Here is a 25,480-nt window from a genome sequence, read left to right as displayed (position 1 = left end):
ATATATATAATAAAACTACTACTAATATAGGCTATATATATGTATAATCATAAACATAATAATATAATTACATATTAGAACTATATGCTAATTTACTCTAATGATTTACTGAACTAGGCTATGTATAATTTACTCTAATAATCTACTAAACTAAGTGTAATATAATATATAATACAGGCTATGATAATGATAACTATACTACAAACTCACTACAACCTCGCCACTACTCGCTACTACCAACACTTCAACATCAATGCAAACGTACTGCAAAACCCCACAAGAGGCGCGAGTTTCGAACCAGTTTTATCCGTAAGCGATACTCAGAATGAATCAATGACGTATTCAACAGAAAACGAGGCCTCGTTTGTCATCGTCACGTGATTTTCACGGAAACGATACAAGCCTCGAATCGGGGCTTCATCTGGAACGCCCCTTTTTGCTCGACACAAGCTCCGGAGCCTTGCTTCAGATGTCCCATCACTAGTGACAACCCCCTGTAAATTATGAATACATTACACCCTCACAAGGAACAATTACCGTCCGAATATGGGGTTTTAAGGGTGAATTAAGGGTGTTTTCACACTTGAGTAGTCTTTAAGGGCGTTTTCACACTGCCAATGAACACGTTTGGTGTGATTGGCCCCTAAGGGGGCGTGTACACCAAGGCATTTCCCTCTGCGGCTGGCATATGTATTCAATTATTTCCAATAGAAAAGAGGCGTTTTTTCAAAAATGCCAGCAGCTTGCGGGTTTTGCCTGCACTGAGCACCAGAAATGATTTAACTTTGGGTGAAACCCTCAGCTCATCAATGTCAGTTTTCACTTGGCTGATCAATCACAGTGGAGGAGGGACAAATATCACAACAAACAACCGGCGCATCGTTCAACGACTGATGAACAAAACAGAAGTATCATCACAACTTTGGTGTACACACCCCTAACAGTTGCTTACAGTCTTAGTTTTGCTCTGTCTTTGAACAGAATGTGTGATGATGATACAGGAAGTACTTGAATAGTTCATCTGATATCAGTCAGTATATTGTCTTCGTACATTTCACTTAAGTCTCAAATCATCTGCAGTTGTTTCAGTACAGAATCCACATCCATGAGAAATTTGAACAAATCTGCTTTCAGCAAAGATTTTACACTCGTTACACAATTTTCTCATTTCTGGTAAGATAATCTAAAACTCTTTGATCTTTATCATTTTTGACCTGTTTGATGCTTGCATTATGTTATAATTAAATATATGTTTGATTAGTACACATGAGTTACATTGTGGGGTTTAATATATGATTTCATGAGTTTATTTAGTCATTTATTACATATTAACAAGTGTGGGTTTCCTCAGGAGGACTGATCTTATTTTTATGAAGAGATGAAAACAGAACAGCAAATCATTCTTTTCATTTGTTTGTTACAAGGTTTGTTTTTCTTAAGTTTCCTTTAGCAAAAAAAAAAATTATGAAACAAAAGTATGAAAATTAAGTGTACTGCCAACTGTAAGGACATGGGTGTAACAAGAATTAAAGTGTGAATTAAGGTGCTAAATGTATGTTGGGTGTTTACACAAAATTTACTTTATTGAAACTATTGTAACTGGGATATCAGAATAAACAATATTACAACAATATTTATAACAAAAGATCAAATAAAAATGCACTTTTATTTTATGTGAGGTAGAGTTTACTGTTGCTGCTGAGTTTAATCTTTAAAAATGATCCTGTAATGCAATTGAATGTTCAGTAAAATTAACAACAATATATACTGTGTTTGTAACTGTGTGTGTTTATAATGAAATAATCAGCAACCTGAATAATAAACAATCATCATGTTTGTATTGTAGGTGTTTGGTGTGAAGATAATTGGCCCATCAATCTGCCAGAGAAGATTGAAGCTCTGAGTGGATCCTGTGTGACCATAAACTGCACATTTACTATTGAAAACACATTTAACACACATCTCACTGACAGTGCTGTAGGAGTGTGGTTTAAAGAAGAGACTAAAGACAACAATGTTGTGTTTTACTCCAGCAACTCCAAACTACCTTTAAAAGGGAACATAACTGGAAACTTAAAAAACAAGGACTGTACCACCATTTTTTATGACGTTACTTTAAATCATAAAGGCAGATTTAAGTTCAGGATTGAGGGTACACTGAGATATACCTATAAACAATATGTTTCAATAGATGTGAGTGGTAAGTGACATGACTGAACATTTTTTTTAATTACAAATTGCAAACACATACAGTGCAATAAAATCTGTTGTTGCCTGTGAAATAATACATGCAGAATGATTAACTCGAGTAATAAATGAAAATCTAAGAGAACAAAAGTTTCTTTGTGACCTTCTGGTGAAATACTGCAAATCTATTTGTGTGCATTTCAGACTCTCCCCCCAAACCCACAGTGCAGATGTTTAAGGATCAGATGAAGGTTGAGGTTCATGATGAGGTGAAAGAGGGGAGCTCTATGTGTCTGCGCTGCTCTGCTAAGACTCTCTGCTCCTCTTCTCCACCAACTCTCACATGGAGCTCCACTGACAGACTCCACCTCAATGAGAACAGCAGACTACAGCTGGATCAACAGAATCAAACTGAGATCATCTCTGATCTGAACTTCACTGCTACTCACCTTCAACATGGAGTCACTTTCATCTGCACTATAACCTACCAGCTACAACAGAGGATCACAACAGCACAGAACAAAACCACATTACATGTTAAGTGTAAGAGTAAATCAATTTAAACTTGTTGATCATATCATTGTAGCATTGTGATGCCCTAAATTTGTTTTCCCTTCAGATTCTCCTAAAAACACATCAGTGTCTGTGTTTCCATCTAACTCTGTACTGGAGGGCACTTCAGTGACTTTGATCTGCAGGAGTGTTGGAAATCCAGCAGTGTTCAACTACACCTGGTACAGAGAGAATGGAGGACAGCTGAAGGAGCTGCAGACTGGATATAATCTTACCTTCAATGTGACTGATCGTACACACACAGGACGCTACTACTGTCAAACCAAAAACCAACATGGTACCCATAACACATCAGTGTTGCTGAATATTCAGTGTGAGTATTAAAAGTCTATTTTTCTTCTATTTCCCAGCATGAATAAATTATGCAGCTGTGTTGGTTTATATTTGGGGTTGAGGAGACATGACAGAAGGATTATTGCAAAAGTGAAGTAAACTGAATCAGTGGCAAATGTAGCCTGACATTGTCATACTTAGAAATCTAGTCAGGATTTGAGTCTGACACCACTCCATTGGGCTGTGATTATGAGGCGTGTTTCAACCGAACCAGGACAAAAATGCCTCCGCATTCAATTTTATAAACCTACAACCAATCAGACCAACCGAGTGTGTGACGTATGTTGAAATGGTGTCTGTCCTTTTGCAGCCTGACCTGAACTGCTAGTTACTTCCCTACAATAACACTAACATTATGATTGTACTAAGTCTGGATTTGCAAACATTTCATTCATATCTTGACATTGTGTGTTATTTACTAAGTCATACAGTCTCTTACCATTTGTAAGTTAGATGAACATCATTCACGGGCTTCCAAAAAGAAGCTGGCAATGACCGCTACTTATCCAAGTTGTCGTGCAAGCCGAGTTGCTTCGCCGTGATGCCCATTTCAGTTGCTTCTTTCAATTGGTCCTCCATTAGTGCGATCAAAGGTGAAACAACAATGACCACTGGGTTTTCATTGTGTCCCATCTTTTTAGCGACCATCGGAGCCAGCTGATAAATTAAACATTTGCCTAATCCCATAGGAGGGACGGCAAAAATATCTTTCCGATCAACAAATGCCTTGGTCACAATTTGATTGGTTTGACCAGCTTTGGGTCGAGCATAGTTGCGCCATAACGAAGCAACACCAGACCGAATTTCCCAACCTGAAATGTTGTGGGCGGGGATAAGTTCAGCTGGCACCCAGGCTATGGCAAATGTTGTGTTAACTTCAACCTCTGTCCCACATGCTTACAGTGAATGCAGTGTATTGAGCCATGTTTTATAGCAGAGGCACACAAAGTCTCTCTAAAAAATCTAGGCCTTCTTTTTGGTTGGTGAATCCACATTCACTATATGATGATCATAAACTCCAAGAGTCACATTATTTGTAATTTTTCATCTTCTCTTACACAGACTAAATTTCAGGAGCATATATGACCAAAATGGCTGCAATTTTGAGCCTTTGGTTTATTTAAATGTTTTAGATTCTTCCGGACTCTTTCAGCAAATCCTAAACAGTTTAGAGGAGACAATATACTGTAAGATATTGCAAATCCACACGGATTCCCGGACAGGGTTTAGATTAAGCCAGGACTAGGCTTCGGTTATATTAGGACATTTAAATTGTTTTTATTAATAAATGTACAAAAAATAAAACATCACTGCTGTGCATCTTGTGACAAAACAGTGGAACTGATATTTTTAAAGATGTCAGTGCAAGCTGTTTTCAGATAGCAAGCATTTTAGTCTGGGACTAGCCTTAAGCCCTGTCCGGGAAACCACCCCTGAAGTTTTACTATAGCTCTTTTTACATCATAATTTGGTTAAGGCGGGCATACACGGTGCGATTTTTGCTGTCGTAGGGGCTCGCATGCGATTTTTTTTTTCTTGGGAGCAAATCGTTCATGCTCGTATGGTCGCGGCTCGCACCGTGTGAGAGGAATTACGAGCCGAGCAGGTTACGAGCACCTTACGACCTCCCGATAATTTTTAAACATGTCAAAAAAGTTCGGGAGCTGTCGGTATAAATTCGTAGTGTTGGTGCGGGTGAACGAGACGATCTGGCAAAACACTTGAAGTTGACCAACCAGAATGTGGCAAAACCAGAATGTGAGGCAGCCTTCTTGGGCTTAACTTAGCTTCCTCTTCTAGACGTTACATTAGTAATACGCTCGCTTATAATGTCGAGTCATAGCCGCAGCATATTTGACTGCTTATGCTAATCGTGTATTATGTTGTGCTATCTGTCGTTTTTCTGTGCTTTTACTGCTTCTATTAATGTAAAGCTGCTTTGAAACATTTAAGTATTGTGAAAAGCGCTATATAAATAAAATTGAATTGAAAAACACAGAAGAGGAAAGACAAATCTGGCACTGCTACCTCAAATCTGAACGACAACTCCATAGCTGGCTGTTTCGCGCACACACACACTCCGGTGACCGGACATCATGACAGGTCCTTTCAGTGACGACCTCTTGATCAGCTTATTTGCCTGAAAAACCTGTCATATGTGTTTTTGTGATGTCGGGTCACAGCTTTGGATGTGTGTGGAAACAGGCGTGAGTGCAGCTGTTTTAGGCTATACTGCTGTGCTGATCATAGGCTACCACAATGCATAAAAGAGGGCTACTTTTTAATATTAAAACTTTTTTGTTTTACTTGTAGATTTTTCTTTACTTAGAATATGTTTTATCATTATTTACAATGTAAACATAAAATAAGCTAACTAAAATATGTAATAATAAATATAAAAATTATTAGACTCCGTGCAGAGACCACTGGTTTAAACAGTACAGGATGGACAAAGAATGTCGCAATTTTTTGTGTAATCCAAGCTGTGCCAAAGTTGCTGTAGTACAGTTTCATAAATAAATTGATATTAAAAGGGCTGTCGCGACAGAGAATAAAAAGCAACGGAATGTCCATGTTTAATAGGCTATGTATGCATTTATTGAGAGAGTACATAAACATGATGATCATATGCGGAGAGGACGTTTTCCACCTTATTATGGAGCTTCTGCTTTAACAAGTGAGCTTGTTCGGTATTTTTTACCATCATATATATCTTTTTGACATATTTTCGACCAAAGGAACAAATTATATAGCCCATTGCTTCTTTAGTTCTGAAATGATGAGAACATTTAAATGACAAAAAAATGTCTAATGTAGGCTATCTCTGAAACTTTATTTATATAATGATTCATTTGTTTTCATACTATATTTGTATTGCTATGTATTAATTTACATAGGCCTACTGTGAAAATGCCATATATTAATATGCAATGCCTTCTGTATGGCATTTATTTTGTGCAGTTACACCCAGTCTCAAGTCCCTTTTTCGTCCTTCCCAGCACGAATTTCTATCAATGGCTGTTGGTGTCTGTGGCACGACTTTCTTTATCGCGTCATTTTATATTTTGTTTTCTCATCGTTCTTTTCTATTTTTAAATCATTGTCGCTTGGGGTTAGGGTTAGAATCACTTTCTGCGACTTCCTTACCCAAACCCCAATTCTAACCCGAACTCCAGGCAAGAATAGTTTTAAAACCAGACGAAAAACCCTTAGGTTACTCACGTAACTCCGGTTCCCTGAAATAACGGGAACGAAGCATTGCCTCAGTTAGCTGACGCTATGGGGGAAACTCCTGTTTACTCCGCGATTGAAGCCTATTGGTTAACGTCTGTAGAAAATACAGACCAATGATGTTTGAGCCCGCACGGGGCGTGGCACACGTCCTTATATAAGCCCCGGGAAATACGTCAAGAGCTCATTATTATTCGACTGAAGCACGAAGCCGAATAACACTCGCGTAGACGGCCAGTGACGCAATGCTTCGTTCCCGTTATTTCAGGGAACCGGGGTTACGTGAGTAACCTAAGTGTTCCCTTTCAATATGGTTCACTTCGCATTGTGTCAGTTAGCTGACGCTATGAGGGAACGTAATCCCATCCTGCCGTGCATACACAACGGGCTGAGGTGCCCTTACCGGAGAGACACTGCATGTGGCCCTATATCCAGCGTGTACATAGCTCTAGCGAGCGTAAGTGAAAGCTCCATATATGAGACAGTTAATACGCATACAGTGAAGTTTCTAAACGCACCATGATGCATATATAACAGAGCACGATACGGCGGGTTCCCTGAGCGCGCCGCGAGCTTGTGACTGATTTATTAATAGGTAGCCATGACGGTGAGCTCGCAGCGCACCGTGAAGGCATACAGAAACGCAGTCGCATGAACATTAAGCCGATAAGACCTGTGCTTGTAAGGCAGGGACATCCAGGCTATAAAATCTTACAAACGTAGACGACGAGGACCAGCCGGCCGACATTACAAATGTCCAAAATAGAAATCCCCGTAGACCAAGTCCACGATGAAGCTATACCACGTGTGGAGTGAGTAAACCGACTGGACAATGTTCATTCAGGGAGGCGTAAGCTAAAGCAATGGCTTCGACGATCCATTTAGATACGAACAGCTGATCTGACTTGCGGTATGAGGCAGAATGGTCCGTGTATATTCTTAGCGCTCTGACGGGGCAAAGCGTGTTCGGGGGGTTTGTTCGCCGTCCGCCGGTGGGAGGGCGAGAAGTGAAACCACCTTAACTCTATATGGCGTGGTCAAAACTTCAGGAATGTATCCAGCTCTCAGTCTAAGGATCACTTTGCTATCGTTAGGACTGAATTCCAGACACGACGGGTCAATTGAAAACGCGTGTAAATCGCCCACTCGTTTAACCTATGCCAACGCCAGGAGGAAAGCCGTTTTAAATGAGAGAGCGCGCAGGTCAGCCTGCTCGAGGGGCTCGAAAGGGGGACCACGCAGCGCTTTCAGAACCGTGGACAGATCACAAGACGGGACCGTGTTAGGTCGTGGTGGGTTTAGTCTGCGAGCGCCTCTGAAAAATGTATGACAAGGTCATGTTTTCCCACGGTGTGACCGGCGATAAGGGCGTGATTCACTGTTATTGCCACCACATATACTTTAAGCGTCGAGGGCGCACGACCGCTGTCCAGCATTTCCTGTAGAAAGGAGAGAATATGCTCCACTTCACAGGTGTTTGGGTTTAAGTTTTTCGTCGTGCACCAGTCAGAAAAAATAGACCACTTTTGAGCGTAAAGGCACCTGGTAGATGGGGCCCTAGCTTCTGATAGAGTATTTAACACTCGTCCTGAAAGGCGTGACGGTTGCCGTTCAGAAACCAAACGTGTAGATTCCATAGCTCTGGCTGTGGATGCTATATCGTCCCTCTCGCCTGAGATAGGAGGTCTTTCCTCAGTGGTATTGGCCATGGTGCTGATGTTATCAGCTGCCATAGGTCGGGGAGCCACGGTTGATTGAGCCAAAATGGGGCGATCAGAATTATCGCGCATTTCGTCTATCTTATTCTCCGAAGGACCTGTGGTAACAAAGCCACCAGAGGGGAAAGGATACAGAAGACATGCTGGCCATGCTTGAGACAGGCATCGTGGTGTCTCGAGAAGATGATCGTGCAATGCGCGTTCTCATCGGATGCAAACAGATCGATCTCCGCTCGGCCGAAGACGGTCCATATTTTCTCGACCGTCTGAGGATGCAGTCTCCATTCTCCCGGCGGCGGACGGCTGTGTGAGAGAATGTCTGCACCCGTATTGGATACACCCGGTACGTGAGTCGCCTTTAACGAGCGTACATTCCCGTGAGCCCATAATAAAAGCCGTTTCGCCAGCCTGGATAGGGAGCGAGATTTCAGCCCTCCTTGGTGGTTTATGAATGAGACCACTGTCATACTGTTCGACCGCACTAGAACGGGTTGATGTTGGAGTTTCGGGCGAAGTGTCGTAGCACTAAGATAACCGCCCACAGCTCGAGGTGGTTGATATGTAGCTGAGACAACTGGTTGTTCCACGTACCAAAGGCGGGTTCGCCGTCGCAGTGCGCGCCCCAACCCGTTGCAGACGCATCCGTAGTCACCACTTTTCTTCTGCTCACGGAGCCGAGCTCCATGCCTGAGAGGAAAAGGTGAGAGGATGTCCATATCGAAAGCACTTTCACGCAGCTGTACGTGATTTTGATTAATAAGCGGCCCGACAACCAAGCACGGGGCGGGACTTTCGCTTTCAACAAAACTGAAGCGGTCTCATGAACAGCATTCCCAACGGTATTAGTGAAGATGCTGCTGCCATCAGACCCAGCATTTTTTGGAATCGTTTGAGAGGGAAATGTGAACCCGCTTTGAACGATGTCGCCTTGCATCTGACTGTGAGCGCGCATTCCTGTGTAAGCCATGCCCGCATCTTTAACGAGTCAAGCGTCATGCCTAAGAACGCGATTCGCTGCGTTGGGGTGAGCAAACTCTTCTGAAGGTTGATTTTGAACCCCAAATTCTCCAAATGCTGGAGTACAACGGTCTTGTGCGCAATAATTTCCCTCTCTGACTGGGCTAGAACAAGTCAATCGCCGAGGTAATTCAATATGCTGATGCCGCTCTGTCTGAGAGGGGCGAGAGCCACATCCGCACATTTGGTAAATGTGCGTGGTGCCAGAGATAATCCGAAGGGCAGAACTTTGTACTGGTATGCTGTCCCGTCGAACGCGAATCTTAGAAATGGCCTGTGACGTGGTGCTATCGGAATGTGAAAGTAAGCGTCTTTCAGATCCACTGATATGAACCAATCGCCTGGTCGAATCAACCCCATGATTCGTCTGGCTGTAAGCATTTTGAATGGCCGTTTGGCAAGAGCGAGATTCAAAATGCGTAGATCCAATATCGGTCTGAGGCCGCCGTCTTTCTTTGGAACGAGAAAATAACGACTGTAAAAGCCTGATTCGCTTTGATCTGCCAGGACCGTCTCTATTGCGTCTTTTAGTAATAAAGAACACACCTCTTCCCTGAGGATCTGCATGCGATCGTGTCGATATGCTTATGGATGGTAAGTCGTGTGTGTGTGTGTAAAGAGGAGGAAATTTGCTCTTTTTGTGAAAAGGTAAAAAAAATTTGCTGTTACAACGAGGGTGTGTCCAGCGCCAGAGGGGACTGAAACGCGCAGAACTTTTGAGGGCGGGCCGGCCGAAGCGGGACCAGAGCCTCTTTTCCTCCTCAGACTCTCTTCAGGGAGGCAGCGGCGGCAGCGGCGGCAGGTCCAGCGTGATCCGAGGACGGGGACCGCGGCGTCGAGGCGAGCCAGCCGATCGTGCAGGACGCTGGAGCTTGACCTCCGGTTCAGCTCTCTGCTGGGGTTGAGCTGGCGCTGGCTTAGGGCGCTGAGCTTGCGGCGGTTTTGGGCACTGAGCTGGCGGGGGTTTTGGGCGGCCGGTCTCAGATGCTGAGGCGGATCGTTTTGGAAGGAAATGAGCTCGGGTGGAGTGAGGAGCACGCCAGGCTTTCGTGAGCTCCTGAACAGCGGGATGATTGACGGCGCCCAGGCTGCAGATACCACTCATCCAGTCGGCTGAGTTGAGGCTCTGACGGCGGCGACCACTGAATGTCGAGCTCCGCTGTAGCTTTCGTTAGAATGCGAATGAGCTCAGAGTCGTGAGGACGTGACTCGGTTGGTTCTTCAGCGGCGGCGGCGTGGGCGTCGTCATCTGAAGCCCCCCAATCCTCCAACTCCTCAGAGGATGACATCATCTCCACATTGTCACCGACCCAAAGGAAACCATGCCGCTAGCACTCGGCAGGGGGCATTGGTCCTGATGGACGAAAGTGACAGGAGGATGGCAGGGAGACAGAGCACGTGGGGGAAGAGCCTGTGTAGACTCTGGCTCCACTGCTGTTTACGCGGGAGAGCACGGGAAGCCTTCGTTTTGAAGATATCGAGGCGGGAGCGCAGCACCGCGATGGGAAGGCATTCGCAGTGGGCGCAGCCCGCCTCGGTGAGTACGGCCTCGGCGTGGGCAGGACCCAGACAGATGACGCACTCTTTGTGGAAATCCTCCACAGGCAAAGGGGCTCGGCATGAGCTGCAATGCCGAAGCGACATTATCTCAACACGCTTCGGCTCTTTTAGATGAAATTCGCTCTTTTATGCTCAACCGGAAAGTGGCAGGGGAACACGCTGGTGTGTAGCAGTCCGCTGCAGTGCTCAGATCGACGGTGAGTAAGGGCTTCTAGATCTTAGGATCGAACCCGGGAAATGCATATGCGCTACGTCATCATAATAAAATGCTTTTCGTTGTTGTTTTAACATCTGTTTGACAACTACATGAGCTTTTAGGCTCACAATTGTCGATAACTATAGGCTATTCGGGTCTATTTAATAAAAAAAAAATGGAATAGCGATATACCAAATAAATAATAAGAGATTCATAAAATATATCAAGCCATAATATGCCACATTGTTTACATATAAAGATCTTTATTCAAATATATAAATTGTTCTGTGTTGATAAACTCAACCAGCTTCTTTTTTACATATAATTTCTCCAGCCTTTGAAAACATTCTCACACAAGGGACACTTGTTGCTGACATGCATTTTTTGTAAGTAGCCTAAGTGTTACATACCTATGAGGAAAAAATTACTTCTTTTCAGTAATTTATAGTATTTGATCTTGCCAAAAACGCATCTATGAGGTATTGTCAGATTTGTTTCCTACCCTGTCAGTTTAAGATTCGACGCAGATTCGACAGGTACGCCACTTTTCGAAATACTTGTGAAATGCACCGCTTGGTGTTTCGAATCACTTCATCGCGTGACATGGGTGTGTCGAATCACATTTCGGAGCAGTGTTTCGAAACATTTACGCTTCGGGATCTCGACACAGTGTCGAAACGTCAGTTTCGCGGGAGCCATCCCTAGGGAATATCGGCTGGGTTGAGACTTTGAGCACAGGAAGGCAGCATTGAGCGAACGCTCTGGGATCTGTGGAAGAGAAACACAGTTTAAAGTCAAATAAGGGTGAGCACCGGAGTTGTATGAACGTCTTAATATTCCTGCTACTGTTGTGTTTTCACAAAGGCCTGGGCGAGTCGTATCAACGGGGCTGTCTGCATTAGAGGACGTCTGGAGGAGGAGGAAGCAGAATGAGAGACCGATTAGAGACATCCCAGTAGTGAGTAACAGAAATCACTGATGTATGAGAGAGACTTACATTGTTAAAGGAGAGTGTACTCTGTTTATGAGTGGCCCCACCAGGTGTGTGATAGGTGGGTGAGCCGGAAGACGTGTGTTTTGACATTGGACAGCGAGGCCCCCAAGCCCGGTTGGGACACCGCTTGGCATAGCGATCTAGACCTTTCTCCCTTACCCAGAGCTGGTCCCGTCAAGAGAGGAGTACGGACCTTAACTATTCACTGGAGTGTGTGCTGTGCAGCGTGAGAGTGATCTATTTGACGTGAGTACACTAAGCTTTGTAGTGTTGTGCCGTGTCCTTGTCGTTTGTACTCACCTCAGGAAGGATTAGACCTCTGTGGAGACCATCGGGAGCCGCCCCGCCGGTGCATGCCCAGCCAAATCAAGCACGCCAGGTGACTGTGTCCAATGGGAGTCAGCCGGAGCCACAAAGTGAGGTACTGTGAGGAATACAGTAGTTTTACGCGACCACCTAGCGGCAGAGGGTCCGGGCGCCGTATATACGCTGTATGTGGCAAGTGCATGTTAAAGACTGCTTTCTCGTCTAGATCTTCGCCTGCCCTAGGAGAAAAGGAAGAGGACGTGTGGTCTCTGCCATTCTGAACTTCCATTCATCGAGGCGCCGCCGCGTCGGCCACAGCCTAGCGCCAGGAAGGACCCCCCCGCTTCCTGTTACGTCGGATGGTGGTGGTGATGTATGGCCTCAGTTCTGTATTACTCCAGTGCCTAGTTGATGACACACTCGCTTTGTAATCTCTGGAAAAACCTGTAAAGAGGAAGATACTTACTGTGTCTTGAGCTAAAGCTAAACTTACCCAGCGACGACTCGTAAGCCCAGGAAACCTGTAAAGAGGAAGATACCTACTGTGTCTCGAGCTAAAGTTAAACTTACCCAGCAACGATACGTAAGCCCCGAAAACCTGTAAAGAAGATGCTCACTTTGTCTCGAGTTAAAGTTAAACTTACCCAGCAACGATTCGTAAGCCCAGGGAACCTGTGGAGGAAGAGATACTTACCTCGTCTGGAGCCCACGTCCAATCCACTCCGCACGACCTAGGAACCTAGGAAGGAGGTACTGATCTGATCTAAGCCCAACGCAATACTTACTTTGTGTTTACTTTACCCTCAGGAGAACAAGGAGCACCGAGGAGTGCTTCCACGCAGGAGGTGTGCGGGGACGAAGGAGCTCCGCCCGGCTCTTGCCCTGCTGTCCCCTGGCCCCACGGCACAGACTTCTCCCCTCCAATGTCCCCTGCCCCGTAGTTCCCCCTGAGGGCGAGAAGGAATATTTTAGACTCCCTTTCCCCATTCCCCTCTTATTTTTAATTAATTTAAATAAAGTTACAGTTTTATATTCTACTTATCTCTCGTTGTTTGGTCATTGGGGTGCTTTTCGGACCTCCTCAAGGTGGAACTTTGGGAGGAGCGTGACGCACACAGCTTGTGGTCCACTCCGGCCTGTGACAGATGCATAGCTGCTCAGCAAATATATTCTGACTGCAGGAAGGGATGATTTGAAAACATTAGCATAGCTTTTCTACTTTTACCATAAAGTGAGAAAGCAACCATTTGTTGAGCACGTTTTTTTAAAAATTATTAAAGGTGCCCTTCCACACAAAACCGTTTTTACATATAAAAAATATGTTTTAAGTCCATCTGTGTTTGTGTTGTGTCGTGAATGTGAAAATTTAACTTCTACCTCCTCTGTCAGCTCTAGCCACTGAAAAGAAATAAGCGGAGAATTAGAAATCAGGTCAATAAGAAAAGCTGCTCAGTGTTTAATTATACTGTAAGTTATACATTCTTGGTCAAATTAAAGAATCATGCTGCTTTCAAACTTTCATTTATAACTCATTTTGTGTACATTCACGTATTGAGTAGATGGAAAGTCACACTTTAAGGGCGGGACTGGGACTAAAAAGTGGCCCTGGACTTTCTCACCCAGAGTAGCCCACACCCTGCTCACAACATAGCATACTGGCTCATTGATGCACAGACTATTTTTTTACACTTAACAGTTAAAAAAAATGCTACACTTTTAAAAATGATGTGTTCATTTTTTACACATTTGTTGTGCTATGCTATTTAACACATGTGTTTTTTAAGAAACATTAAGAAAACTAATTGTGTAGTTTTTAACACATCCGTTTTAGCGTGTACTTAAACGTCTAAGGAAGACAAATTTATTATAAAATTATTAATTTGAACTATTTACGAATAATTATCACAACACCTGAGGCATTAGTTTATGAGTCAAGTTTGAGATTGATGAGCTCTCATTTTCCTACATTTTTGGACTAAAATGGCAAAACTCACCCAAATGTAAGTAGTTGCAGCCCTATTTTATCATTCAACTGTTTATCATAAAACAGCTTCTGTTAACAGACGGCTTGAACTTCATGAAGTGATGCAATAACCGACAGGTGGATGACATCAAGGTAACGTGAGAGCAATTTGAGAAATCATAGACTAGAAACTCCCTCCTTCTTTAAATTGATTGGTTGAATCACAGCTCAGCTTTGTAATTTGATTGGGTGACATTCGTGCTCGGCTTTGGTCAGGGGTGTCCACTCCTGCTCCTGGAGGGCCGGTGTATCTGCAGAGTTTTATTCCAACCCTAATCAAGCACACCTGATCCAGCTAATCAAGGTCTTACTAGACTAGATACTTTGAGGCAGGTGTGTTGAGGGAAGTTTTAGCTAAACTCTGCAGGACACAGGACCGACTTTGGACACCCCTGGCTTTGGTGAACAGAAACCTCCGCCTTCTTTTATTTGATTGGTCAACAATTTGACATTGACCTGCACCAAGGGCCTTTAAGGGAAGCCTGCAAGCTTAGCATAAAATCGCATAATGGGCATTTCACCTGGTACGTCACGAGTGCCCAGTTTATTTTCAGTAGGAGACATGCAGAAAGCTACAAAATGCGGACAAGGACTGTGCATGCAGCCAAAATCCTGCAAAATCCCCATGGCTCTTCATGACAGGTGCCGCTAAAGATAAAATGATTTGCACTAAATGCTGTGAACAATGTTTCCACTACACGAGCCCTGCAACAATTCTGCCACTTGCCACACACCATGTGAAACACCCAATTGAAACAGCTGCTATACACAGGGAAGGAGAACAGAGGCAGTTTTTTTAAAGAACAGATTAAAATGTAACATAAATTCTGACAAGAAATTGTAAAAAGTAAACTGTACCTGATTGTGGTACTGGCGATGTCTGTCCGCTGTGACTCAGGACACTGCTCAAATCCCGCCACTCACCTAGTTTAAAGCAACACTATGTAGTTTTCATGTAAAAATGACTTCCAGCTCCCCCATGTGGTTGAAAAGTGCAACAGTGCCTGGTATCAGACACTCTTCTGCAGGCAGGGGGCGGGGCGGGGCTGTGTTTCCTACCCTCCACCGCCACTTAGAGTGTGCTTGTAGCAGCTAGGAGGCTGTTCCGGTTGCAGCAACAGTACAATTTGTCCAGTTAAAAGTTGTTCTATCACTGAAATAATTTTAGAGACATTATTTAAAGGTGTTGCTTTAACATTAAATAACATCATATTTGTCCCAAATCGTTAGCCATTAACATTGGCCTCCGGTGTGTGACCCCCTTTAGACTGCAACAGATGTCACTGTTTATTATTGTGGTTATTATTGTAGCCAAGTGGACTGATACGGGTTTTCCAATAGCAGAATACCGAAGGTTAACATCTCCCTAATTAAAGTATCTCTGGCTGCACTAATAACAGCAACTTTATATGTGCATACTGTAGCTAATGTGGGCCAGCCGACATCGCCCGGTGGTCCACCGGGAAAACTTCCAGTCTGCCCCGGCTTTAAGTCCTTCAGGTAAACTTGTAAGACTATTACACTGGCTTGGATTTAATCAGAAATAACCAACCAAATGTAACATTAGGCCAAAAATATTATTTATTTGATATCTGAATTAACCTGACTGTATTATATTGTCCCAGTGTTTACACAGTTTCAACTTTTTTAGGATTAAACACATTTTAACTATATTTTCAAAATTGGATTTTCCATTCAGATGCTCCTGAAAACACATCAGTTTCTGTGTTTCCATCTAACTCTGTACTGGAGGGCAGTTCAGTGACTTTGATCTGCAGCAGTGATGGAAATCCAGCAGTGTTCAACTACACCTGGTACAGAGAGAATGGAGGACAGCTAAAGGAGCTGCAGACTGGATATAATCTCACCTTCAATGTGACTGATCATACACACACAGGACGCTACTACTGTCAAGCCCAAAACCAACATGGTACCCAAAACACATCAGTGTTGCTGGACATTCAGTATGAGTATTAACTGTCTATTTTACTTCTATTTTACCAGCTAGAGCGCAAGAACACAACACCACAAAACAACATAAAATGATAATAGGACCATTAACTGTATGTATTTATTATTGATATTTCTTTTTCACTTTCAGATGCAACCAAAATCTTTCTCAGCTGTAATATAACTGATGTAACTGTGTGTTTGTGTGAGGCTCATGGGAATCCCTCTCCTAAAGTGAAGTGGTTTCTATCTGGACTTCCTGTCAGTAACTCTACAAACACATTCATCAGTGAGGAGCGATTGAACAGCACAAACTTGAAGAGTTTCATTTCTCTCCATCAATCACTTACACACACAGACACTCTGCAGTGTGTCAATATCAACACTCACAGCACTGCCAGTCAACAGATTCAACTGTTTTACTCATCTTCAAGTAAGTTATCTGTTTATTTGTTTGTAGAGAGTGAAATATCCCAGGCACATGAATGAGCTTAAAATATAAAGTTTTCTTGTTTCTCACTTCACACACTTTGTTTTTGTAATAACACCTGGAACCCTAAAGTATCTGCTAAACTACATCTTTGTCACAGATTGTGGAAGAAGCATCACTAGCTTTGCTAAATGAAATGCTTTCAGTTTAAAATAACTATTTTTATTTTTTAATATATTTCTCATCAGGTTTCAGTGTTTCCTCTATGCTGACTGGAGCTTTTATTGGAGCTTCAGTAATGATGATCTTGTGTGTCATTAAGTATCTCTATAAACGGTGAGCACATGACAAAAATTAATTATTAATAAAACACACACTTTATTAAAAAACATCACAAGTAAAGAGAACATGACCAGACGCCTGCTTTACGTCTGATTTTTAAAACTTAAAGGAATACTCCACTTTCAGAATCGTCTTATCCGTCTCATCTAGCGAAACGATAGAAAAATAATGCACTTTTAAATCACAACTTCTCGTCTTGCACTAGTCATGTGAAATATTGCGTAATCAATTAGAAAGGTATAACTAAATCAATAAATTAAACTATACAGTAAACATTACATGACAAATAATGAAGGAAATGCTTAAATTTAAAGATGAGCTGTATTTTGATATTTGTGTTTCTTAAGGATCACAGCATCGTCCAGGCAACAGTTGTCACTTTTGATTCGCGTTAGTATGACCCAGGGTACATCCCAAATCAGGGGCTTTAGCCTTCTAAGGCCATATTCGAAGGCCAGTGACATCACAGGGCCACGACAAATGCTGTCTCAATTCAAAGGCTCCTTCACATGCAGCCTCCAAATGTAGCCTTTCTTTCCCCTGACATCTAGGATCCAGATGGATCTTTTACAGCCTTGGCTATCCCATGATTCAATGCACACCTGTGTTGTCTGGGTATTTTGAAATAAACATTTAGAACTGTAGTTAAATAAAAGTCTATATTTAAGGTCCACTGTTTTACTGTTATATATGACATTTTGATATTGAATTGATATTATTGCTGCAATATTCTGCATGTTGCATTGTACTTTTGTATATTTCTAAGGTTGGTCAATTTTATATAATCTTGGTTGGGTAGTTTAATCTGCATCAATGCCATATTTTTATTAAATAAAATAAAATATCTGGCTACATATTTATTTTTAAAGTCTGATGACCAGCATTGTGTCCCACTGTAGGCTAGACTGTCTCATTTCAGTTCACTTTGTGGACTTCAGAGTCAAATGCAGAGTCTTGCCTTCAAAGTATGCGGCCTTAGAAGGATCCAGACCCTGAATTGGGATGCACCCCCAGCAGGGTCGGCTCTAGCCCTTTGGTTGCCCTAGGCGAGATTAAGTTTTGAGCCCCCTTTTAGTATTAAAAGTGGGTGTACGTGTGGATTCTCTCTCTGCCTTAACACATTCATAAACAGACCTTTTATTGAAGCCGAGTTTCAAGCTAATTGTTGGATAACCCAAACATATTTACCAACAAAAATGTCAATATTATTGTTGTTGATTGTGTTGAACAAAAAGTTATTTTTTTTAGTAATGGGGACATAACTTTTTTTTTAGAAATAGAAACAGCAGATCCACAAAGACAAGACAAGAAGATATCGCTGAACTTAAATTGACTAACGGAGTGAGTTTAACAAAACACTTCATCCAAAATAAACTTACACACATTTAATCTAACATTTAATACAGAAAAGTTTCTTTCTTTGATATATATATAAAACTTGATATATATATCATTGATTCTGGATTGTTGCTCATCCATTATGTTGTTTAACAGGAGAATGAAGAACCTATTTATTCCAATAAAACTGATGAAGATATTTCACTGAATTACCCACAATCCCTTCATTATTCCTCCATTGACTTCACAAACACCCAAATAGAGTCAGAGGAGATCAGGGGCATCTCCTCACTTACTGCTGTCTATGCTTCTGTCCAACAAGACCCTGACCCGCCGCCAAACAGCAACATCTCAACAGTGGAGATGGCGGACAGTAAAGAAAGTGATCCAGAATTGACCATCAGTGCAGACACTGAGCAAGATCAGACAAAGAAAACAGATTTGCAGTCAGAAGAAGTTTCTGATATATATGCTCAAGTAAAACGTGCCACCCAAAAAATAAAAAAATAAGCCACTTTTTAAAAAAATATAAAAGAGTCTTAATTCAAAGGATTTTTAGAAATATTCTTACAGATACTTTTAAATCTAAATAAGGCATCAGCCAGTGTCATGTTTTATTATTTTTGGTCCTTAAGGGATGGTTCCGGTGTTTGGCACCTTGAGTCTCGTTTCTGGTTTGTTTTGGATGGGCTACAGTGGTGGACACAGAAATTTTGACAATGGGTCGTGTTTTTGACTCGTTTAGAAGCGTCTCTTGACTGCTTCAGAATGGAAGTCAATGACCATGCACAAACATGTCATTAAAAAAAAACACTTAACGTTCATTTTCAAAACTGTGCTACTTACCGAGTAGTTCGGGGTGTTCGTTGATGATTAAAAACAAGTTGTGTAGCGAAATACAGTTTCTGTCGTGTTTTATTTGGCATTTTGTAAAATTCCATTGACTTCTCTTGGAAGACTCTTGCTCGCTGATATATCACTCCGCCGCCAGTAAACAGAAAAGGGTCTATTTACATGTGGTTGTAGTTTTTTCGCTCAGTTTCTCTCAGAAGAAATTTTTCCCATATTTGTAGGGCTGGACCAGAATATTCGAATATTCGTTCTGTGGGTTGACATTCGATTTTCAGTTTTGAGATTTGAATATATAAATATTTTACAGCGTTAATGCAGAGCTTTTGCCAAGCAGGAAGTGCGCTTCACGCTCCCGCTCTATAGATGGCGCAGAGAGACCAACATCCATAGCCAACAGCCACCAAACGGCACCAGTGGAAGAGATCTCCTCGACGGAAAGCGCGCTTCCTGCTTTGGCATTCACGCTAATAGTGTTGTAAATAACGTTCAGTTTCTTGCAAAAACTGATTGATTTGCTTCATAAGACGTCAATATATCACACGGAGTTATGGGGGATTACTGTTGTATTGCTTTAGCTCTTAAAGTGTGCGGATCTGTTGACTTGCATGACGGAGCACTGGGGTTTCTGCAAAATATCTTCTTTATTGTTCTGCTAATGAAAAAAAGATATTGGATGGTGTAAGTGTTATAAATAAACTTGATTTTGAAAGTATGCTACCATTTTATTACAGTTTGTTGGACTACGTTCATTCATGCTTCAGACTCAAATATAGAGCGGAAGTATATACGCGGTTGTGAGGTATCAGAAAAAATAGTTCCACTATAGCAAATAACACGGATTGAAATCATACATTGCGCCAATATATTTGTTTTTGATCATCAACGAACACCACGAACCACTCGGTGAGTGGTAAAGTTTTGAAAATAAACGTTAAGTGTTGTTTTAATGACATGTTTGTGCATGGTCATTGACTTCCATTCTGAAGCAGTCAAGAGACGCTTCTAAATGAGTCGAAATGTCAAGACACGACCAAGTGTCAAAATCTCTGTGTCCATCACTGTGGTTCATCCGGGGCAGACCAGAGGTGAGAACTCGGGGTGTTAAATACCGGAATTATCATTAAGTGCAGCAATTGTGAACAATATTACACAAAGCAAACATCAACTGTGTAGGATTGTTGTGTACTTAACTTATAAAGTACAGTATTACTCACATATTAAAATGAATGTAGAATTATTTTATGTTTTTGCTTTACATGTACCTTGTGTGTATACTATTTTTTTGTGGTTGAATTTAATTATTTACTTTAATCTGTGATTGTAGGGATCCTCAAGCATGTTATAGCATAAAATAATGTAATCATAAACATTTGTTAGGTTTAAAAATATATATATTGTAATGTTTATTTATTGTTAACCATGTTTTCTAACACCTTGCTTGTTTTGCGTTATTTTATTATTATTATTTAGAATTGTTATTTTGTGTGCTCTATTATTGTGTGTGTTCATAATATGCATATAATATTAAAGTTAAGATCTTTATTTCCTCATTATTTAAACTTTAATAACTATACTGTGATTTTATATTTTGACCAGTAAAGGGGAGCTTTATGCATTTAGTGATGTTTGCTTTCTTGATGCACTAAACCAGGGGTGCCTAAGCTTGGTCCTGGAGTGCCAGTGTCCTGCAGAGTTTAGCTTCAACCCTAATCAACACACTTGAAGCACCTAATTAAGGTCTCACTAAGCATACTCGAAACTTCCAGGCAGGTGTGCCGATGCAATTTGGAGCTAAACTCTGCAGGACATCGACCCTCCAGGACTGAGGTTGTGGACCCCTGAACTCAACAGTCACCACCGTCAGAGGGAAATAGTAGGCTTATAATATATTTTTTTAAATGAACATTACAAGACTCATAAATAACTAGTGTGTTAATGTTAGTCCATATTGAAATGTGAATCACTCACATTCATTTAATTTAAAAATGATTAGTTTTGAATTTGTATTATTGTATTATTTAGTTTATTTTATGCACAAATGCCAGAGGAGGCCGAAGACTAGAGGTCTACACGGGTCCAAAAATTCCTACCCGAACCCGATCAGACCCGTAAATGTGCTACACTGAACTGACCCGGACCCGTCTGTTGTTTTGAAAGCTGCACCCGGAACCGACCCGGACCCGTCTATTATTTAAAAGCTGGACCCGGATCCGACGTGGACCCGTCTATTATTTAAAATCTGGACCCGAACCCGACCGGCAAATATTCTTTAGCTAAATGTTATTAATAAGTCAATAAACAAGTAGCGAAAATTAAACTTTTTGTCTCACCCATAGAAGCCTTCTCCCTCGTCAACCCAGTCTCACCCCATGGCGTCAATATTTGACGACACTTGACCATGCGTCAATATGTTGACGCGGAGGGTATACCTTTTGCGTCATTTTTTGACGAACTGGGGACTTCAATACTATTAAGTCCGTTGCATTCTCTTTCCTATTTTCTTACCATTTTCTACCATTTTTGCGTCGGTTTAGGGTTAGATTTACATAATGACATCCCTACCCAAACCTAACCCTACATCCCTACCCAAACCTAACCCTAACCCCAATGCCAGGTGACAACTGTTTAATTTCGCGTACCTTATAGTATTGAAGTCCCCAGTTCGTCAAAAAATGACGCGAAAGATATACCCTCCGCGTCAACATATTGACGCATGGTCAAGTGTCGTCAAATATTGACGCCATGGGTGTGAGACTGGGTTACCCTCGTTGTACCTGACTGTGATGCACAATCCTTATTTCCAAGAAAGTTCCATCCATGTTATTCCTCACTTGACGATTGAAATGTTTAATGCTTATTTCAGCTTTAAAAGTCCACTTTACAGTCATGGTGATAAATAACGCAGTTTTACATTTGTTGTGTATCGGGTCAACTTGTTATGGGAATGAAGGACTCAAATGCAGGGATAGCAAAAAATGTCACAGTTTAATAAAGCTGGCCACAGGCAGAAATAACGGCACCAACAAAAACATAGATGAACAGAAAAATATCCAGATGGCTGGTAAATGACAACTCGATAGTCCTCTGTGGCAGAGCAGAACAAAAGGGCAGCGGGATTCACTAAGCACCCGGAGAGAGCGAGAGGAGGCCGATGCCAGCCAGCAGCACCACACAGGTATAGTACAAGTCTCTCTTGAGCCACAGTTCTGTGTATGAAAAATAAACGCAGGGGGTAATTCCAACAGCAACAATGTAATCTTCACACACGAGACAGGACAGGACAGGACAGGGAATAGTAGATATTAATCCAGTACAGAAACAGACACGTCTGCATAGCTTAACAATCTGACAAAAGACAATGACAGGGCACGATAGATAAAGCCTAGGTTAATGAGGGAAGATGAGGAACAGGTGGAGAGAGAGAGAGTGGAAACAGCTGCGGCAGAGAGTAATGAGAGCGGGCGATGTGTGTGTATGTGTGTATGATAGAGTGTGTGTGTGTGTAGAGAAAGAGAGAAAGAAACTGGGTCATGACAGTGCCCCCCCACTAAGAGCGCCTCCTGGCGCTCCCAAGGGGGAAGCCTGACGAGACCGGAGGAAATCATCAATGAGCGAAGGATCCAAGACGTCCCGGGGAGAAACCCAACTCCTCTCCTCAGGACCATAACCCTCCCAATCGACCAAGTACTGATGTCCACGCCCCCGACGACGCATGTCCAAAATCTTGCGGACCTTGTAAACGGGCGACCCCTCGATACGAATGGCAGAGAGCGCAGAGCGAGGGGACGAGCGGGGGGCAGGCTTTATGCAAGAGACATGAAAAACGGGGTGTACCCGGCGAAGATTAGACGGGAGACGGAGTTTGACAGCGACAGGATTAATAATCTTAGTGATAGGGAAAGGTCCGATAAATCGAGGAGCTAATTTGCGAGATTCAGACTGGAGAGGTAAATTTGCTGTGGATAACCACACCCTTTGACCCGGCAAATAGCGGGGGCTCTTAATCCGACGTTTATTGGCTGTAATGCACATGCGTCTACGAGAGCGACAAAGAGCGGATCTCACCCTTCTCCAGGTTCGTTTACAGCGAGAAATAAATTTCTGCACGCTCGGGCATCTAGAATCAACCTCTTGTGAAGAGAATAAAGGAGGCTGGTACCCGAGGCAGCACTGAAACGGAGACAGTCCCGTGGCAGAGGATGGGAGCGAATTATGGGCATACTCTGCCCACGGGAGCTGCTCAGACCAAGATGATGGGTTACGAAATGCGAGACTACGTAAGAGCCGACCTATGATCTGGTTGGCTCGTTCAGCTTGGCCACAAGTCTGGGGGTGAAAGCCCGACGAGAGATTGGCAGTGGCACCAATGAGGCGACAAAACTCTCTCCAGAATAGAGAGGAAAATTGAGGTCCTCTGTCAGAAATTACTTCAGAGGGTAAACCATGTAATTTAAATACATGGTCTACAGCGATCTGGGCGGTCTCCTTGGCAGAGGGGAGTTTAGTGAGCGGGATAAAGTGGGCAGACTTAGAAAACCGATCTACCACCGTCAAAATGACCGTGTTACCATTAGACGGGGGACGACCGGTGATAAAGTCGAGCGCGATGTGAGACCACGGGCGAGTAGGAACAGGTAGCGGACGAAGCAGACCGGCTGGCGGGGCATTGCCAGCCTTAGTTTGAGCGCAAACCGCACATGAAGCAATAAAGCGACGAGCGTCACGTTCTAAGGTGGGCCACCAAAAACGCTGACGGATAGCCGCAAGTGTACCCCGGACACCAGGATGGGCAGTTAATTTAGATGCATGTCCCCACTGGAGGACAGCCAAGCGTGTGGGCACCGGAACAAAGAGTAAGCCCCTTGGGCATTGTCGAGGGATGGCAACGCGAGATAAAGAGCGCTTAACCTGTCTTTCGATTCCCCACCCTGCGGCCCCTACCACGAGACCGGGAGAAATAATCTCCTCTCTTGACGTGGAGGGGGTAGAGGAATCAAAGAGCCGAGACAATGCATCCGGTTTAACGTTCTTAGAACCGGGGCGGTAAGAGATAGAAAAATCAAAGCGCGTGAAAAATAATGCCCAACGAGCCTGACGCGCATTTAATCTCTTGGCGGAGCGGATATATTCTAAATTACGATGGTCGGTCCAGACAATAAAGGGAATAGAAGAACCCTCCAACCAATGTCGCCACTCGCCGAGCGCTAAGCGTATGGCAAGCAGCTCCCGGTTGCCGACATCGTAATTACGTTCCGCAGGCGAAAGACGATGGGAATAATAGGCGCACGGGTGGATCTTTCCATCAGCTGCAGATCGCTGTGATAGAACAGCACCCACCCCTACTTCAGACGCATCAACCTCGACGATGAACTGTCTAGTGACATCAGGCGTGATAAGAATGGGTGCGGTAGTGAAAAGAGACTTTAAATGATCAAAAGCCCTTTGAGCGGATTCTGACCATTCAAAGCGTGACTTGACAGATGTTAGAGCGGTGAGAGGGGCGGCCACCTGACTAAAGTTTCGGATAAAGCGGCGATAAAAATTTGCAAACCCAATGAAGCGTTGTAACGAGACACGAGAATCGGGAGCCGGCCAATCTACCACCGCTTGAACCTTAGAAGGATCCATACTAATCCCCTCTGCCGAGATTACAGAACCCAGAAACGTGACCGAAGATACGTGAAACGAACACTTCTCTGCTTTGACGAATAGCCGGTTCTCACGTAAGCGTTGAAGAACCCGACGTACATGCTGGACATGAACCTGGAGAGACGGGGAGAAAATTAGTATGTCGTCTATATAGACAAACACAAAAATGTTAAGCATGTCACGGAGAACATCATTGACAAGAGCCTGAAACACGGAGGGGGCGTTGACTAGACCGAAAGGGAGGACCCGATATTCAAAATGACCGAGGGGCGTGTTAAAGGCGGTCTTCCACTCGTCTCCTTCTTTAATACGCACTAAATGATATGCGTTGCGGAGATCGAGCTTGGTAAAAATCTTAGCTCCCTGCAGGATCTCGAAGGCTGAAGACATCAATGGCAAAGGATAGCGATTCTTAACAGTGATGTCATTCAGCCCTCGATAATCAATGCAGGGACGGAGCGACCCGTCCTTCTTCTTTACGAAGAAAAACCCCGCACCAGCGGGAGATGACGACGGAACAATGGTACCCGCACTAAGTGAATCAGAAAGATAATTCTCTAGCGCCTCCCGTTCAGGAGCCGACAGAGAATAGAGTCTACCCCTAGGAGGCGTGGTCCCCGGTAAGAGATCGATAGCGCAGTCATATGAACGATGAGGAGGGAGAGAGGTGGCCCGTGAACGACTGAAGACCTCCCGCAGATCGTGATACTCCTCCGGAACTCCAGACAAATCACCAGCTTCTTCCTGAAACACAGAAACAGAAGAGACAGGAGGGACAGCA

The 25,480-nt window shown here is 43.1% G+C and overlaps 2 protein-coding genes across 2 annotated transcripts in view; both read left to right on the top strand.

The window, feature by feature from the left end:
• The window catches only part of LOC129432401 (sialic acid-binding Ig-like lectin 14), a 92,374-nt gene that overhangs the window by 29,800 nt on the left and 37,094 nt on the right, over positions 1–25,480 (top strand). The gene's annotated exons all lie outside the window — the stretch shown is intronic.
• LOC129432100 (sialic acid-binding Ig-like lectin 10) lies at positions 1,856–18,893 on the top strand. The gene is made up of 6 exons (XM_073867519.1): positions 1,856–2,730; positions 15,838–16,108; positions 16,262–16,521; positions 16,767–16,854; positions 18,135–18,201; positions 18,355–18,893. The coding sequence occupies exons 1-6, from the start codon at positions 2,418–2,420 to the stop codon at positions 18,706–18,708; spliced, it is 1,353 nt and encodes a 450-aa protein (XP_073723620.1). The 5' UTR covers positions 1,856–2,417; the 3' UTR covers positions 18,709–18,893.

Source organism: Misgurnus anguillicaudatus, chromosome 1 (genome assembly GCF_027580225.2).
Source record: "Misgurnus anguillicaudatus chromosome 1, ASM2758022v2, whole genome shotgun sequence".
Taxonomy (NCBI): domain Eukaryota; kingdom Metazoa; phylum Chordata; class Actinopteri; order Cypriniformes; family Cobitidae; genus Misgurnus; species Misgurnus anguillicaudatus.
The sequence above is the reverse complement of the archived record's forward strand: the minus strand, read 5'-3'. Positions and strand labels throughout refer to the sequence as shown.